At 36.2% G+C, this 17,274-nt stretch overlaps 1 protein-coding gene across 8 annotated transcripts in view; it reads right to left on the reverse strand.

The window, feature by feature from the left end:
• The window catches only part of RALGPS2 (Ral GEF with PH domain and SH3 binding motif 2), a 134,195-nt gene that overhangs the window by 66,144 nt on the left and 50,777 nt on the right, over positions 1-17,274 (reverse strand). For all 8 annotated transcript variants that reach the window (XM_087731432.1, XM_087731433.1, XM_087731425.1 and 5 more), the window contains 3 exons: positions 9,229-9,318; positions 5,679-5,771; positions 1,274-1,400 (listed from right to left, as the gene is read on the reverse strand). In XM_087731432.1, the coding sequence (XP_087587558.1) occupies positions 1,274-1,400; positions 5,679-5,771; positions 9,229-9,318 (310 nt within the window). The remainder of the gene's footprint in view (positions 1-1,273; positions 1,401-5,678; positions 5,772-9,228; positions 9,319-17,274) is intronic.

A 17,274-nucleotide genomic window follows, 5' to 3' on the forward strand; every position in this document is an offset into this window, starting at 1 on the left:
TAGACACAACTAATTACTAATATTGGAATACTTGAAATTACAGGGAATTAACAGCTGTTAAGATCATGTTGGAACTGATGGATATTTCTGGGAGGGATGTAACAGGGAAGTAATAAATGAAGACAGAATGAGGAACTCTATAGGACTACTTGTCATTAAAATTATTACTGGTTCTCCACAGCAAAGTATTTTTTTCTATTTAAGTATAAAGCATGTAAAATTCAACCAATTTTGCAAAACCTGAACATATGCATTTTAGAGGCAGCATTCTAGATTCTAACATCAATGATGGTATTGTCGCTCATATCAAGCTATGAAACAACTGAAATAACATTGTGAAGGGAACAGATCACAGCATAAAGATGACTGTCAAGTTATTAATCTTGAAAAAATTAATAGCCCAGCCGAATAAAGGAAGTATCAAACTTCAGGAACAAAGAGATCACAGTTTAATAAGCCCTGGTGACCATGGGAGGTCATCTTGAATTTAGCTGTAAGAGCAACTCGTACCTGCAAAAATACCAACTATTTTTTCTGGAAAAGGAAAAAATTGGGTAATCATTTCCTTAATTTGATGTGACTACCAACATCTTATGATATCAAAGAAAAGCTAGATGAAAAAAAGCACACTGATCACTTTAAACAAAGTGAGACATTAATAACACTAGATTAGCTTGGCAACAAAATCAATACATATTAAACACATTTATCTAGTTTTCAGCTACACAAGAATATCACTTACTCATAATTATTCCATAAAGGTGAGTCAGCTGTAACAACCCAGTTTCTCTTGTCACCTTAGTATAATTAAATGCAGCAATATCTCTAGATTTTTAGCATGTTCCAAACCCTAACATCTACATTTATTTATCTCAGAGGCTGGTGATTTATAGCTTCTCATAAATTAAAAGCCATCATTACTATAACAGTCAAGCACTTGGAGCTAAGAGTGCTAGTAGGCATAACAGTTTAAGTACTTCTCCAGAAGTCAATCAGTGTATCTATACAACATATGGGAAAATAATTTCCTAGAAAACTGATACTGTATGTAAAACCTGAAGTGTTTGTGAGGTTTAATAGGTATTTTCTTTCTGAAGCTAGTGAAGATATTTCTTGCTATATACAGAGTATCCAGAATCAACTAGTGGTTATAGATTCTTTACTGAAGTATTGAAATAGTTTCATGAATGCTTGAAAGATAGTGTTTAGCTTGCATAATTACTAGACAAGTATATTTGTCATTAGTGTTTCTACTAGAAATACTTCAGCTTACCTAAATAGGGAATACAAGGAGTCATTTTCAAGCTGCTGATATAGTCTCTAAGCCTTTTGTAATTATCTTCTTTACTCATAACATACTCCAGCTTTTCAAAGGTGGCTTTATCCTTCCGACTCAATAACTATAAAAAGAAAAAGCAGCCAAAAAACAGATGAGTGTTAAGTTTGATCATTATGATTTCTCTTTTACCCTTAAAAGCATGGATTTCCACCTCCTGCCCCCCCATTTTTGTTCTTATTAGTTTTTTTTTCAAACACAATTGCTTCAAAATTACAGCATTTACTCCTTAAGGATGAGTACTTGAGAGTTTACAAAGAAAAATAGCTATTTTGGCTGTTACATTTAAACTATCCTTTTAAAAAATTAGCCAGCTATAAACTTTAGTGTCCTGGAGGATCCTTCTGAAATAATACAAGTTTTCAAAAGACTAAACTAGCTAAAACACATCACGCTTTCACATGCTGTCCACTTCTACAGTATTTCAAAACAGTAGTTTATTCACTCTAATTATCCATAAGTTAACATTTGTCAGATATACCGAGAAATTTTATACTAATCCAGCTTCACAAACCCCCAAATTCCAAAATATGTTCTTATTCTTGAATTGAGAGCTATCTCAACAAATTCTTTTCCAAAGAGTAAAACGATACCATTAAGATCCGATAAATATCTTTAACTAAACTACAATTTTAAAAACAATGAATGCAGATATACACATATCCACGTACTTGAACGTCTGGAAAAGAGTAAGGATTTAATCTATTTTTCTCTACAGAAGGCATTATGAACTTGAACACAGGCTGTGGATATTGTTCTGCCAACTAGCAATTTTACTGGCTCTTAATATTACAGGAATGTCCACAGCAAATACAAAACTTAAAAGTCATGGATCTCCTTCATTGTCCATTCCTCCTCCCCCCGTGCCCTTCCTTTGACAGAATTAACAGCAACTAGGCCCTCTTTGTAAGTCTGGGAAAGTTAGGATATTTTTAAAACATCTAGCTGAACTACTGCTGCAAAACCACATTAAAGGCTTAATTTCAATTCAGAGCCAGAATTTAAAGAAGGGTATAAGATGTTCCCACTAAACATTCTGGCAAAAGACTCAGCATTCTAGTCCCAGTCACAATTCTTCCCCTGTAAGATACCCAATAGTGCAAAAATTACAAGGGTCAGATCGCTACATTTTTATGCATATTACCTTTTCTCTTTCAGTTAAAGATCAACCTGTGTGAACATGATCCTTCCATAAAGCTGTAAATTCACCATTGCAATAACTGTTCTTTTTACTTACATTTCCTATATCCTAGTCGTCATTAGGATAGCTAACACACCACCAAACTGAACACTGGCTTTCAGAAGAAAGTCACTTTTAAAAAGTGAATTGTTTCCCAAGACACACTGTTCTCTGACATTCCGGCAATTAATTTACATCTTTAGCTTTGGTTCCAATATTCGGATGAACAGCATCTCATGTTCATTAAAACTGCAGACATCTGCCAATTCCAGGACACGCAAACAGTAGATAGGCATGACATCTTTCCAACCACCGGAACACGACATTTGTCTTTTGAAGTTTATCTTCTCGAAGATGGTTCCAATTTAATCAGCCTAGATTAGCTTGCCTTTAATAATATTCTAAAATATTCTGCTGCCATTTGGTGTCTGGAAGGCTTCTGTAGTTTTGCAGACTGGGAGGTAAGACAAGACTTAACAGATACAGTAATGGCCTAAATTCAAACTTGAATGAAATTGTGTTTTCCTCAAAACATTCTGATTTGCACAATCTTGTTCAAGTCTGATACATCATTTCAAGCTCCCTGAATAACCTCTAAACAAGTTGATCCTATATGACTTGCCCTTGTGCTCACACTGCAATTCACATCATGTCTCCACTTCCTGCATTCATGTGGAAAAGTATAGAGAATCTGACAGTATTAAAAGTGTTTCTGTGAGGGCAATTAAGGACCTAGCTGTTATTTCTTCAGTTTTGGAGCTGCTTCTTTTTCTAAGTAATTTTTATTCCTCCGTCTCTTAGGCTCAAATGACGCAAAGAACAGTAAAGAGATGTACATATGCAGAGACAACAAAAGCTAAGACTGATAGTTTACAGTAGCAGGGAAGGATTCAGAGCCTTCCAGACTGCTCTTTGCTTTCTAATTATAGTGTGCCAGCACTGAAGACAACCTTTTTGAAATGCAAGAAAGGAGAGATGAGGTTTCAGGGTGCTGGCAGAGTATGGCAGGATTCACTCACATAACTTTAGATGTCTAATGATTATTTGCTTACATTGCCCAAGTCCTAGCTGGTCACCCAGACTTTCTCTGTGTTAAATGGAGAAAAGTAGAATATTCTATTCTGTGTACTTTCTTGGAAAGGTTCATAATTCTTTTCAAGTGTTGAACAGGGAAAAATAACACATTAGAAGCATTTATTATTCTCCAGAGTTCAGAGGGTGTGCAGGCAACGCGTAAGACAAATTTCAGACATACCGTCAGAAGACATGAATTTCATCTTTTTTAGGAACATTAGATTACCAAGCAAATATTTAATGGCTCCTTTCAACTCTAGATTCCAACCATATAAGGTGATTTTTTTTTTTTTATTAGGGAGTAAATATACTTGTGGTTATTTTCCTGACTTTGTAAGTTGGGTTGATTGCGAGTTGCTACAAACTATCTCAGAAATGGAGAAGAAATCCTTCCTTAATGAAGGTTTTGGAAGGTTACTGTATTTAACTTACTTAAATGACTTGTGCTCAAATAATGGCTTGGTGTGCCTTTTCACATGTCTTTTCTTGCTTTTAAGATACAGAAAGCCAAAAGCTTAGAATTACTTCAAGAATTTGTAAACTGAACTTCCAAGAGAAAGACATCTAATCAGTTTGCAGTGCACATTGCTAGGAGCTATACTGCAACTTGAATTTGCAAAGGCTTATATAAGATGATGAAAAGCCTTGACTCGCTTGGGATTGTATGAGAAATGAAACACCTGCAGAAATATGGGAGAAGTTACCTGCTTCCAGGTTGGAAGGGGGGGCAGACCTTAAAAACTGATACATATGCCAACAGCACACAAGTAATCATCATAAGTGCAAAACAGGACTTCTGGCTGACCAAGTAGGAAAAGAAACTGGGGATTCCCAGTTCTGAATGGCATAATTACGGTAGTAACTAATACAGTTGTATTAATATATGGTTATAGTTGACATTTGTTTCAAGTCACACACACACAAAAAAAAAACCACTTTGGCATCACAGTCATAGAAACTGTTGAGGCATCAACTCATCGACATGACAAAACCAGAAAAAACAACAGTTCTCCTTAAGATAATTTTGAAGTGTTAACTTCATTAAGATTTCCTTAGAGAGATCTTTGGTATTTTGAAACAATGTCTTACTTAATTGTGCATTTGCAAAATGTGCACAGAATTCTGAGTATCTCAACAAGAGTGAATTATATTCAGTTTTAGTAACATTTATCAACTGAACAACGCTATCATCATTCAGTTATCAGACAAAGAAACACTTTTTGCAACATGCGAGGATGTGTTGACATGTCTTCAGTGAAAGTTTTTAGCTCTTATTAATGATCTATTGATATGGATCCCCCGCACAGGATTATTTCAGTCACCTGATTATTTCTATCACACTTGAAAATGTCACAATTCATCCGTTTATACAGCTGGATACCTACACAATGTATGGCTGAACCAAGCACAGTATTTTCTCAGCTCTGAGGTATCAATGAGCCAAGTCATTCCTAATGTTCTTCTGATCAAGGATACAACGACACAAAACCAATACTAATTCCAGTCAAAAAACAGATGTCAAATAAAAATGTTTCTGAAGAACGCCATTCCTTCATAACTGTACAAAAGCAGACCTACAAATATACTGTGTAATGCAGTTGTTGTAACTATGAAAATAGTTCTGAAAACTCTGAGAAAAATTGCTGGATTTAGTTATCAGTCAGAGAAACTACAAATCTCTTTATAGAAACTGAATCAAGAGTTTCTGGTCATTGCTCTCCGTAGCGAAAAAAATTCCAGCAGTATAAACCCCTAAACGATTAAAGTATGACCCACTTTGGCATTTATAATTTTCCAGCAACTAAATACAAAATAGTTTCTGGCCAAATTAGAAGCCTCTGCATTTAGCAGAATCCGCAGGGAACTATTTTTCAAAGGAAACTATTTCTATGCCAGAATGGAAAAAAAAAAAAAAAAAAAAATCAACAGGGAACCATAGACTTAAGAGGCACGAGAAACATTATGTACACAGTACTAAAAGATTAAAAGTATCTGTAATAATTATTGCAACCTTGAAAACAAGCTACAGAATGTTGTAGTCTCCTAAGAATGAATTAAAACCCCTTCATTGCCCTGTTGCTCACTTACCGCCCACGTTTTAGTCAGCCTGAAGATTGGAGCACTCTGTAGGCCTGACACAACTGCCATAAGAGCATGAAGATTATTCAGCTCATACAGTTTCTGGGAACAAAAATATATACAATAACAATAAACAACATTCCAAGTGCTGTCAATAATGAATACAGAATAAATAACAATCTAAAGTGAAGAAATCTTACATGTTCTAAAATAAAGAGGTAATTGCAGTGAACTGCTGTGCACCCATACGACTTTTATGGCACCTCCTAATTTTTCATTAGTGCATCTATACAGTTTTGGATTAGACTACACTAGCTGTTTCATAGTCCAGAGAGAGCCCTTAAAAAAAAAAAAAAAATCTATATATGCATACATCTTGGGACATATAACAGAAGTGCCAGAAGTTTTCTGACATTCAAACCCAACAAATTCTTTTCATAGCATTTGACAGAATTTTCAAACTTAACATGCCAAAAAGGATAGCCCAGTTATAAATGATGTAATCAGTATTTAGTATTATAAAGGCATTTGGCACCACAGGTTTCTGTAGCTACGAAGGCTGCATCAAAGCACCCAAAAAATAATGCTACAGGATGAAATCAAGCAGGTAAATTTCAAAAGCTGTGTACCTGGAGTACTCTCACTGAAAGACAATTTTTGGGGTATGACAACTAAAACTAACTAGTGGAAAGGAACAATGAAATCAAAATCTAACAGAAAACATGAGGATAAAAGAATTTTCTTTAAAACTCTCTATAAAACACTGTGCATAAGTGCATTTTCTTACATATTTGGAATTCCCCTCCCCTCTTTTTTTTCTTTCCCTCTGTCTCCAAACCCATCAATCTGCCTTGGCCAATTAACTACTGGTACTACTGTCACGCAAGCTTAAAAATGATCCATAAAAAAATCCTGTTCCTTAAGCTCTTCTGCAATATTAACTATTCCGGTTTCTATGAGCACCCAGAGATCTGAACTACATTCAGGGATTTTTGGTGGAGTGCACAAAAACTGAGGTTTTACCCCAAACAAAAAGACTTTGGTAAAGAGAAAGGGATACTCAATCACAGCACTGCAAATCCCGTTTAACGTGTTTGGAAAATTCACCAAGGTAGGTTAGGATTCCAGCTAGAAACATGATACAATAATATAAGGAATCCTTGCTATTCAAGACATGTTGGAAATTTTTTTTTTTTTCCTCTCCTTGAAACTCAGCTGACCCAAGTTTTCTTTATTAGGAGGCCTTTCATGAGATACAGGAAAAAAAAAGTTAGACTAACTTTATTCTGAATAAATGCTGACTATCAGAGGAGACCTTATATTTGGAAGGCTGAAAGCAATACTGCAAGGATGGTTTTCCAGCTAATAGTTTTGGAGGAGGGCAAATGATTCTCTCTCCACTTCACAACTGCCAGAAAACTAACAGCCTTTTATAGAACAAAGTCCTTTTAGGTATTACTCAGAAATGCCACATTTAATGCTTACTGTCAGGTCACTCTAGTAGCAATTGCAGTCTGGCTACCCAGAACCCTATGGTTCCAGCATGTCTACTGATGAACGAGAGTCTTTCCACACCTGCTGAAGTTTTTCCGTCTCCTAATCCCTTTTGGGAGGATTCTTTAGTAACTGTGTGTAAAGGGCAATCAATGTTTTGTGGGGTGAGGTGGAGGCGGTGGATATCTGTCATATACCATAGTCCTGCTATTCTTCCAAATAGTACTGCTGGTGTTTGTCCCTGCACTTACACAATAACCCTTCCCCCCTGCCCCTCCACATCCCCAAACAAGGTAATAAAATTCACTGTCCCAAAGGACAGTGTAGCTGATTGACTAAAAATGAAAAAAGGGCTTTCCTAGCTGCTGCCAGCATTGAAACAGAAGTCATAACCAATCAGGACAGTCTAGGAACGTCAACAGAATGCACCTATTAAGTGCAATGGTTCATGCATAAAGCAATATAGCATTATGAGATACCATTAAAGGACTGCTAGCTATACAATAGATAGATAGTTGTCAGCACAAAGAATTCACTGTAGAGTGGATTTACAGCTTATCGGAAGAAAAGTTAGTTAGCGTGACCTCTGGCACCAAGCTGCTTTGATAACAGCTTTGGTGTAAACAGAAAATCCTTCAAATGGCACTAACTGCAGTAACTTCATGTTAGCAGCCATATGTAAGCAAAGCCAAGATAATAGATACAGTAAGTAAATTAACAGATATAAAAAACACTCCATATATAGTTTCTTGCTTTTTGTAATTGTAATTTTTACAACTCATAGGTAAGCAAAGCTCAACTAACTGTTAGAGCACATAACTGTCTCAAAACCAGCAGCATTTCAGCAGACACTGTTGTCTGCAGTCCACTAATGAGATCACGCACGTTCAGGGTGCTGTGCCCAAAGCAGAGCCTACAACACCCAGCATTGGCAAGTCCCATCCAAGTACTAACCAGACCTGACCCCACTTGGCTTCCAACATCGGTTCTGCACTATGATCACACAGGTGAACCTCCTCCCTTCTACAGAGGGACATGGATCATGAGGCAAATTTTTGTATGTTTGTATTTCAAACAAAAAAACAAGAACTGATTTTTAAAAATACATGAGATGAAGATACCTTAACTCACCAGATATCAAAGGATATCTAAGAGATCCTTAACAGTTTAAGACCACAGAATGATTATTGAGCAAAGCCTGTGGAATCTTACAAAATTAGCTTGCTTTGCCCAAAATTTATAGTCAAATCCCATAGAAGTAAAATATTACTTCATTAAAAATGTGCATATCAAGACAAAGAATGCATTTGCAAACAATACCATGGTGATTAACAAAATTTTACTTTTTTTTTTGCACGTAACCTGAGGTGGTCATAGAAGTTAGCTGTAGTAACAGTCAGCCACCATCTGACAGCAAAAACTTGAAAAACATCCCTCCCTTCACACTACAATGAAGTTTCATTCTGTTTGAAGGGCCAGGATTCTGGTTCATCTACACGGAAGGCAAGATTTGCTGACTCTTTTCTTACGAATGTCGGTCCAAAAGGCTTTCAGGAAAATAACACAGGATGAGAGCTCTAAAATGTTTTCTGAGGTCAGGTATATTTTTGAAACAATATTTATTAAGTTGATATTATTCATGCCACAATTGGAATAAGAGATAACAGATCCTTTCTTTCCAATAATAAAGGCAAACAATCTATTTCTGTTCTGACTGATGCTGTTTGAACTGATTCTACACACAGTGTTTTGGTTCAACCAACATTAGAAAACACATCCAGTAGATTATATTATCTAATAAACAATATTTGAAATAAGGCATCTTTGCATTTCCTTAGTTAACCTATATTTTTTTGTAAACAAAGAGTTCTATTTCAGGCCTTTGGTCTGTCACCATTGCTGACAACTTAATGCAGAAGCCAAATAGCTATACATGTCAACAGATACAACCACAGCTAAATCAGGTATCAGATAAATATTTACCCATGTGTATTTTTGAACTGACCAACTTAAGTATAAGAACTTTCATCATGGTGAATCCCCACCCCCCAATCCAAATTCTTACCTTTGCAGTTTTAATATAGTGGCTCAAAACCTCAGCTCTTATTTTTAAAGTTTGTGCATGTAGAATCTCTCTAACAACCCAGAAGCTTACCTAAGAAGAAGAAAATTTGCTTTTTTAAAATACAGAGGTTCAACATTACACTTTTAATATTTTTATTTCATGATCAATACATTAGAAGTCTCACAACATTCAACTTCCATCTGTAAAGGGGAATACAAGTAGAAGATGCAAATGCTTATATTATAAAATCCCAACCAATATAACCCAGATACTAATAAAAAACTTTCTTCTAAGTGTTTTGCTCTGTTATTCTGCTCATTCTTCCCCAAGATACCTTCTACCATTACATGGTCAAGCAGTTGCTTAAATCAAATTAATAAATCCAACTTATATTTAGAATGGAATCTTTTATCTTGTTACTCTCTTCACCTTCCCCATTTCATAACCAGTAGCTATGCATTCCAGTATTTTGTTGGAGAGCGCATGTTCTGGTGCCTGCTCTTCTCAGTAAGCGTGTGGGTAGCTAGAACTTGTCTTTGTAAAAACCTGTCACATCAGTTAGTTACATACAAAGACACTGGGATCTGTTTTTCTAATGAGGAAAACTCTTCTGCCGCCAGCACATCTCAAAAAACCCCAGCAGAACCAGTTATGTACAACCTATGCAAACAGACTCGTTTTCAAGCTAAGTTTGAGGATGAGATCTCACAGACAGAAAGCAAATAGCAAAACTCTCAAACTTCAAACAAAATTATCCCAAGAAAATAAAATATTGACAAAATTTAATTAAGAGAGTCTACAAAATGAAGGAATATAAAACTAAAATTGAGTTATATCCTTTGGTTTTTCTTTTCCACAGCTTCAAAGCTGCACTATCCAATTCTCAGATGAGTTGAACAGCTTCAACTACTGTTCACTGACATTTCCGAATTCTCAACATCTCAGAATAAAAATAATAATCAGATTGATATCACCTGAACAAAATTGGAACATAAGGTAGGAAGCCTCTGCTATAACCTGGAGTTTATACTTTGTACTCTTATTGCTGGCTACGCCAATTACCTGCTAATACATACCACACTACCATGTTCATTTGTTAAATTTTATAGGACTAACTTCACTGTTGTATAAAAAAAAAAAAAAAAAATCGCTGTTATATTCATTATGGGATGCAGGATGGTTGCCCCATTTCTTAGTTACATGAATGCCTCATAAAAGCTATAGTTTGAAAATGTTTTGTTAACATGTCTAAATTCTAATCTTTTCTCTCCTCTGCTCCCCCCATGCCCTCTGCCCTCATATACTGTAGCACAAGGAAGAATAATAGATAATAAACACTTTCATAACTGTAATAAAACAGTAGCAAAGAATTAACAAATGGTAACAAATACTGTAGCTTTCATTCATGTATTCACTACAAGTTAGGAAAAAATGAATGATTAGCAAGATACAGCGTGACTGCTATTTACAAAACTACTGAAAACAGTATATGAAGAAATGTGTGCTCTCATACATAAACATCTTTCAACCTGTCATGCTGCTTTGATTTTTAAGAGTGATGCTAAACTACTTCTTGTCAACTAACACTGCATATGTATTCAGGTTCCTGCCCAAAATTTCAATTAAAGAAATGGAATATCCTGTTTATCCTATTTCACTTTGTAGAGTATGACAGCTCTTTATACTGAATAGCATGAGAAGATACACACCTCCAAATTATTACATTTTCAGTGAAATTACAGTGATCTGATGAGAACTAGGATGACAAAACACAACAGCTCTTTGGAACCAGAAAATGAAAGAATTGGAAAAAAACCCCATGAAAAAACCCAAACATCTTGCGTAACAACTGCTTTCCTTTGGTCTGTTTGTCTAAGGCTGCATTAGCCAGGAAAGAATTAGCCATAGAGTTGTTTTCTTTTTCCTTTCTTTTTTCTTTCTTTTTTTAAAGCAAAGTATCTTCAGATAAACTGTGTTACCCTGACAAATATAAAAAATGGTTCTGTGCAAACAGCATTACTATAATATGTACCTAAGTAGTGAATACATAAATATTGAAGTATTTGACAGTACTTCAAAATACTGTCCAAAAAAGTTAAACCTTAGTTTGATGTTCTGTTGTAGTTACACAGCCAGGGAAAACAAACTTTTCCCTTGACTGATGAACGAGTTTCTAAGGAGATGCCTTTCCTTTGAAGATCAAGGAAATTTAAAATTTAAACATAGATTTTTGTATCATAAAGAAGCAGGTAGGGACAGCACATGTATTGCCGTGCCTTAAAATCCCAAATCTCTTTGGTCTTGAGTTAACAGAGTATGAATGAAATAGGAGACAGCTTGTGGTAGGCCAGACTATGAAATACTTGCTCAAAATACAGAGCAATGCTCAATCATTTTCATAAGGGTGAAAAACCAAACAATTTACTATGTTGGCCCTGACTTCTATGAAAGTTCATTAGTATCACAGTGACATAAGCACTCTGCCACACAAGTACTCCTGTTTACTCAAGGAAGCCTGGTTTCCATCCCAGTCCCCGCCAGAACGAGCCTCAACACTTCCAAGCTCTTATAGGAAAAACCAACCAAAACAAAATGGAAAACTTTCTTCGAAGCTTAGAGCCATCCAGTCCCTTCAGTCACAGAGTAAGCAGGAGATAAAGAATTAAACAAACAGCCATTTCCACTCCAACCACCTCCACTCCTCTTTGATGTGTTTTTACTGGCATTGCCATTTGTTTTGGGCTGCTCTAGTCTATTCACCGGTGTCTTTAGACAGCACCATAATCTAATGTATTTCAAATATTGAAAAATAAACTATTTAAACAAACCCTTTTGTTTCAATAGGCCACTTTTTCATTTTATCTGGGTTCATTCTTCATGTAAAACATACATATTTGTTCCATACATATTTTGTGGTTATGTTGTTTCAAGTCCTCTGCACTATGTTTAAACGTTATTCTTTCTCCCACTGTCCCACCATTATCAATCAGTGGGATGACTCACAGCCTTTGGGCATCAATGCCTTTGATACCAGTTCAAGACAGCATATATTTGACATATATTTGTGTACATACTGACACATATTTGTGTATTATATTCTTCCCTCTATCTGTGTATTTATATTCTTCCCCGTTACGGTCAACATAGAAAAACATGCTTAACTTCTGAACATATCTTTTCTTGAATCACAGCTTAAGGTTTTTAAGTTATCCCATGTTTGCCTTATCTGAAATACTGATTTTGTTATACTGGTGCTTTTAAGTTCATAGTCATTGGTTCCAAAACTTATTGTGCTTTCTGTACTAATTAGTAGATAGGCAAATTCAAGATCCTCTCTTTAACAGGGTTTCTGGATCATTCTTCCAAATATCTGTTAAAAACATTCTGATATGCTACACAAAAAGCATATAACATGAAACAGACAGTACTGACCTTGCATCAGTACAGCTATGGTAGAATCCCTGTCTTTTTCTGGTTTGTTTCCAGAGGAAACACACTGACCTCTTCCCCACCCCATTTTTTAATTTCTGATAGCCCTAGTAAAATTTCACTATCACACTTCACTGCAACTCAGCAACACTACAATATTCAACACAAACTTCATCTGCTACATAATGTTTGCATTTGGTTTAAAAAAACAACCAAAAAAACCAAACCAAAAAACCCAAAACGAAACACAGTTTCACAGAGTTAGTAAAACAAAAATTGCCTTTCAAGTGGGATCTTTTGCTTTAAAATTGTTCCAATGTATTAAATCTCATTCACAAGTTTCTCTAATATTTTAAGCTCTGTGGTAGCACAGTTCCACTCTCATTTAAATAAAAACCTCAGGAAAGAGGTTTTTAATACAGATAACCTTAGAACCAGGAGAGCAACTGTTACCTTTACGTAAGCTATGACACAGTTTCATATCAATGCCTAACAGCAATCTTCAAAAAATACACACCTCTTGTTTGTTTGAAATTTATGATAAACACTTACTTTCAAAAGGTAGAGAACAATGGTTTAGTAAGTAGGCAAACTTGACGATTTTGCACTCTGACAGATTTACCAGTTACAACAGTAGTATGCAAGTATACAACTAACTTTCAGAAGAAAGCTGAATAAGGCAGAGATCAGAGTTTTTAAAAGATTTGTAAAGAAACTACATATTTAAAAACAATACTTAATAGTAGATGCGTAGATCTATGGAGTACCATGTAGCCATGTATTCTTCAAGAATAAAATAGTCCTGGCATGGAATGATTTAATTGATTTCTCTTCCCTGCTCTGTTTTTACAGGCACCACATATAATTATCACATAACTAATGCTGGAAATACACTACTTCATTCTCAGTGGACTGCAATCAACTGCACATAATCATTACTGTTTCCAAAATGCTATCAGCAGATCAATTTGCTGTGGAGCAGCTGTTAGTGATTTAATATTCTCTTTACTTACAAAGCAAGAGCTGTTCATGGTTTTCTTTTGGCAAGTTGGGGGAAAAAAGGAAAGAGACAGATGCATGATGCATAATTTAAACGCAGTGAAATTTCAAAGGTTAACAGAAGTTTGATGAAATGTATTCATGTCTGATCAAGCCGAAAGTCACAATGATTTTCCTGATTACTTATTTTAGGTCTAAGCACTAGAAACCTACAGGTAAGTGGGGCAGGTGCCCAACAGGAACTACACTCTGCTGAGCAAGCACCTGGGGTAAGAACTGAATGCCGAAAAGGAAAACCAGGCAAGGAAGATGAAAATTGCTTACTCCACCGTGCCTTCTTATTCTCAGCTACCACTGCCTATCCCATAGGAATTCTTGGGTTTCACTGCTCCCGAAAGGATGGTGAATCTAAATACAACGTTACTATTGGAATGAATGAGTCCTCCACAACGATGTGTTCGGAACCGTAGGCCCACACCACATCAGAAGTTATCTAAAGTACTGCCTCAGTAAGTAAAAAGTTGAGGTACTAACATGAATAATAGGAACCCGTGACTGAAACAATACTTGCCCCTTTTCCCTCCCCTCGACAGCCCCACTATACTTCCAAGGTAAAACTGATGACTTTCCTTGGTGCCAGAATAAAGGCTGATGCAAACTTCTTGGAAGAACTTTTTGCAAATGGTACGTCCCTCAGACACCAAAGCTCCATGTAGCAGTTTCCCAAAAAAGTGGTTAGAGGCAAACTAACCCAACATCTGAGCAGACGTTAAATAGCTGAACTTGTTTCCTCTTTATTACCTATTCTTTGACTCTTCAAGGCAGAATTTCTGCTACAGGCTACTATGACTCCTGTATCAATGTTTTTCAAATGACACTGTAAAAAGAGCAGAAACAAACAAGAAAAAAGAAATAGGAAAGACGACCTAGAAATGCCTTCAAATCTTTTGGCTTTAAATACAGACCAAGAGACAGCCTAAGCACTGCAACATCCAAATGTGATGGGGCTGAAAATGTGAAAAGCAGAAAGAGAAGCTACTTGTCCTGTTCCAGGTGGTTTAATGGTGAATTGCAATAGCTTCAAGTACCTACTGGCTGCCTGTTAAAAAAAAGACCTTTTTTTCATTTCTTCAGAGATAATCAATGGAATAGAGCCTCAAACTGGCCTGTCTTGATTACACTGGTGACTCCATAAAACTCACCGACACGGCAAAGACACGCTCTAGGTTTCACCACTGTTCTTGTTTCAAGGGTGTCCCAAGGACAATTCAGATTACTGGCAATGTATTTCTTTTAGGCATTAAAACCAGCAATAATAGTAATCTAAAAAGGGGAAACTTCTGTAGCGGCCAGTGCAACATCCAAAACCCAGCAGGGAAATGAAAGCCAGGGACAGATCCTGTCAGATGGACAGGTCTTCGCTGAAGCTTAAAGACAACAGAAAACAAAATCTTCAAGATATTAGGAAGGCTCTTAAGAAATCATTAGCAAAGAGATTCTCAGTGAAGGAACCTGTCAGCTGACAGAGGGGCACATCCAACTTTTATGGCTGTAAAGAAAGCATACAAACGGGTTGAGGCTTAATTACACACCTAAACCTTATGACAAGAAAATTTGCAGCTACATTTCTGTACATAGCACTATATGGAATGTCTATACAATGACACCCAAAGAGAACCACAGACCGCCTGTCATGGCATCAATCTTAAAGCGAATATATTCTGTTTGTATGTTTATTGCTCTTCTGGTGTGCCCCAAAAATAAGCTACAGAAAGGGAGAGTTCATAAATAAGTCTTGGTCCCTCTCCGACTGCATCATTTCTAGCGAGGCCTTCAGATGCAAAGCCACAGGGAAGAGAGGGGGGACAGAAACAGCACAAGAAATTCTATGTACAACTGCTCAGAGTGCTGCGTTTTAGTCAAGGTTCTCCTTTACCATACTGAAAAAAATTAAACAGTGACATAGGTCTTTTAGTCCATTGAAACACACTGAATAAACTCAAAGACACTACAGGCCTCAGAGTCACCTCATTTTATAATTTCTTTCAGATTGACCTGTCTTTCAATCAAAAATAACAGTTCCTTGAAACAAATGAAGCATAGTAGAAAAAGGAAATTAAGACAGATGATATAGCCAGTGACTATCAACAACTATCTAACATGCACTCTGGGGTAATGAAAATATGTAAGGCTCCCTTTAGCAGCTAGCAATGCTTTCCAGGGAAACAGGACTACCAACTATTATGAAGAAATGTATTACTAATAGGCAGGTATTACTAGCATCTTACTCTCCTTATTGCCTTTGTTGTATGCATGTAGCCAGTTTTATATGGATTTTTATAACAGCTAAGACTGAACAAAACCAGTAATATCACCCATCAATTAATAATCCAGTGAACAGATTTGACAAATGTTCCACAGAGTAAAATACAGAAACATCCTTTAAAAAAAATTAAAATCTAAAATGGTCACAAAAACAAAAAGTCATTAGGATGAATAAGAAGGGGAGACTTAAAATAGGATTACAATAATAAACTACTGGGATTTTGCTGGCATGATGAAATTCCTATATGTTAATCTAGAAATACTGTATTTAGAAGTTTTCTAAACACTATTTAACAATAAAGAAGTTAGCATTTTAGCAACATTTAAGATCTTTAACAGCTACTTTTAAAGTACAACTATCCCCTCCTGGTTCTGGCCAGCTGTACAAAGCAAACCTTCCTTCCCTCTGTCCTTAACATATTTTACAGGTTAGATATTTTTAAACAGTGGTTCTGTAATGACAAACGGTCAGTTTGCAGACAGCCAATTGCTTATTCCCATGATAAGGTTTCCTCTCCTTCCTTCTTGCTACTAAGCATATTTTACCAATTCTTTAATACGTCTGGTTGACTTTGTTTAGCCAATTCCTGCAGTTCTTAGTACATTATACAGTAACAAATGAGAAGTGAGGTCCTTGATGAGGTACGCTGCCTAACACGCCCTTACTACAAAAACATTTCAGAATATTCATCAAAAGACAATGTTTCTTTGAAGATATAACTTACATGAATAAACAAGACAGGAACAGGCTTCCTAGAGAGGTGGTCAATGCCCCAAGCCTGTCAGTGTTTAAGAGGCATTTAGACAATGCCCTTAACAACATGCTTTAACTTCTGGTCAGCCCCAGATTGATCAGGCAGTTGGACTAGATAACCATTGTAGGTCCTTTCCAACTGAAAGAGTCTACTCTATTCTAAGACAGCAAATGTTGGAATCATTGGCATATCAGTGATATCAGTGTAAAAAGTATTAGTGTAAAAGTAGTCTCAGGCTGGATATATAGTCCAATAAAGGAGCAACTTCAAAAGCTAGATCAGGAAAATTTTAACTAAATGCAACCAAAAAAAACCCCAACCAAAAAAACAAAGCCCTAACCCAAAGCCCACACATTTCAACAGATGGTATGGTCACAAGAAGTTTGTGGTAACATTTTCTCTTCAGTCAAGAGAAGAATCAGGCAAGTGTCCAAAACCCATGCCCAGACAAGCATTTCAGTCATTAGAAGGTTAAGAAATATTAAAAGCATTGTCGATGAGAAGTAATAGGATTTGGTCATATCCTGAATGTGAGCAA

The sequence above is a fragment of the Nipponia nippon genome, unplaced genomic scaffold, assembly GCF_047370975.1.
Source record: "Nipponia nippon isolate SJK-2023a ecotype South Korea unplaced genomic scaffold, ASM4737097v1 scaffold_5, whole genome shotgun sequence".
NCBI lineage: Eukaryota > Metazoa > Chordata > Aves > Pelecaniformes > Threskiornithidae > Nipponia > Nipponia nippon.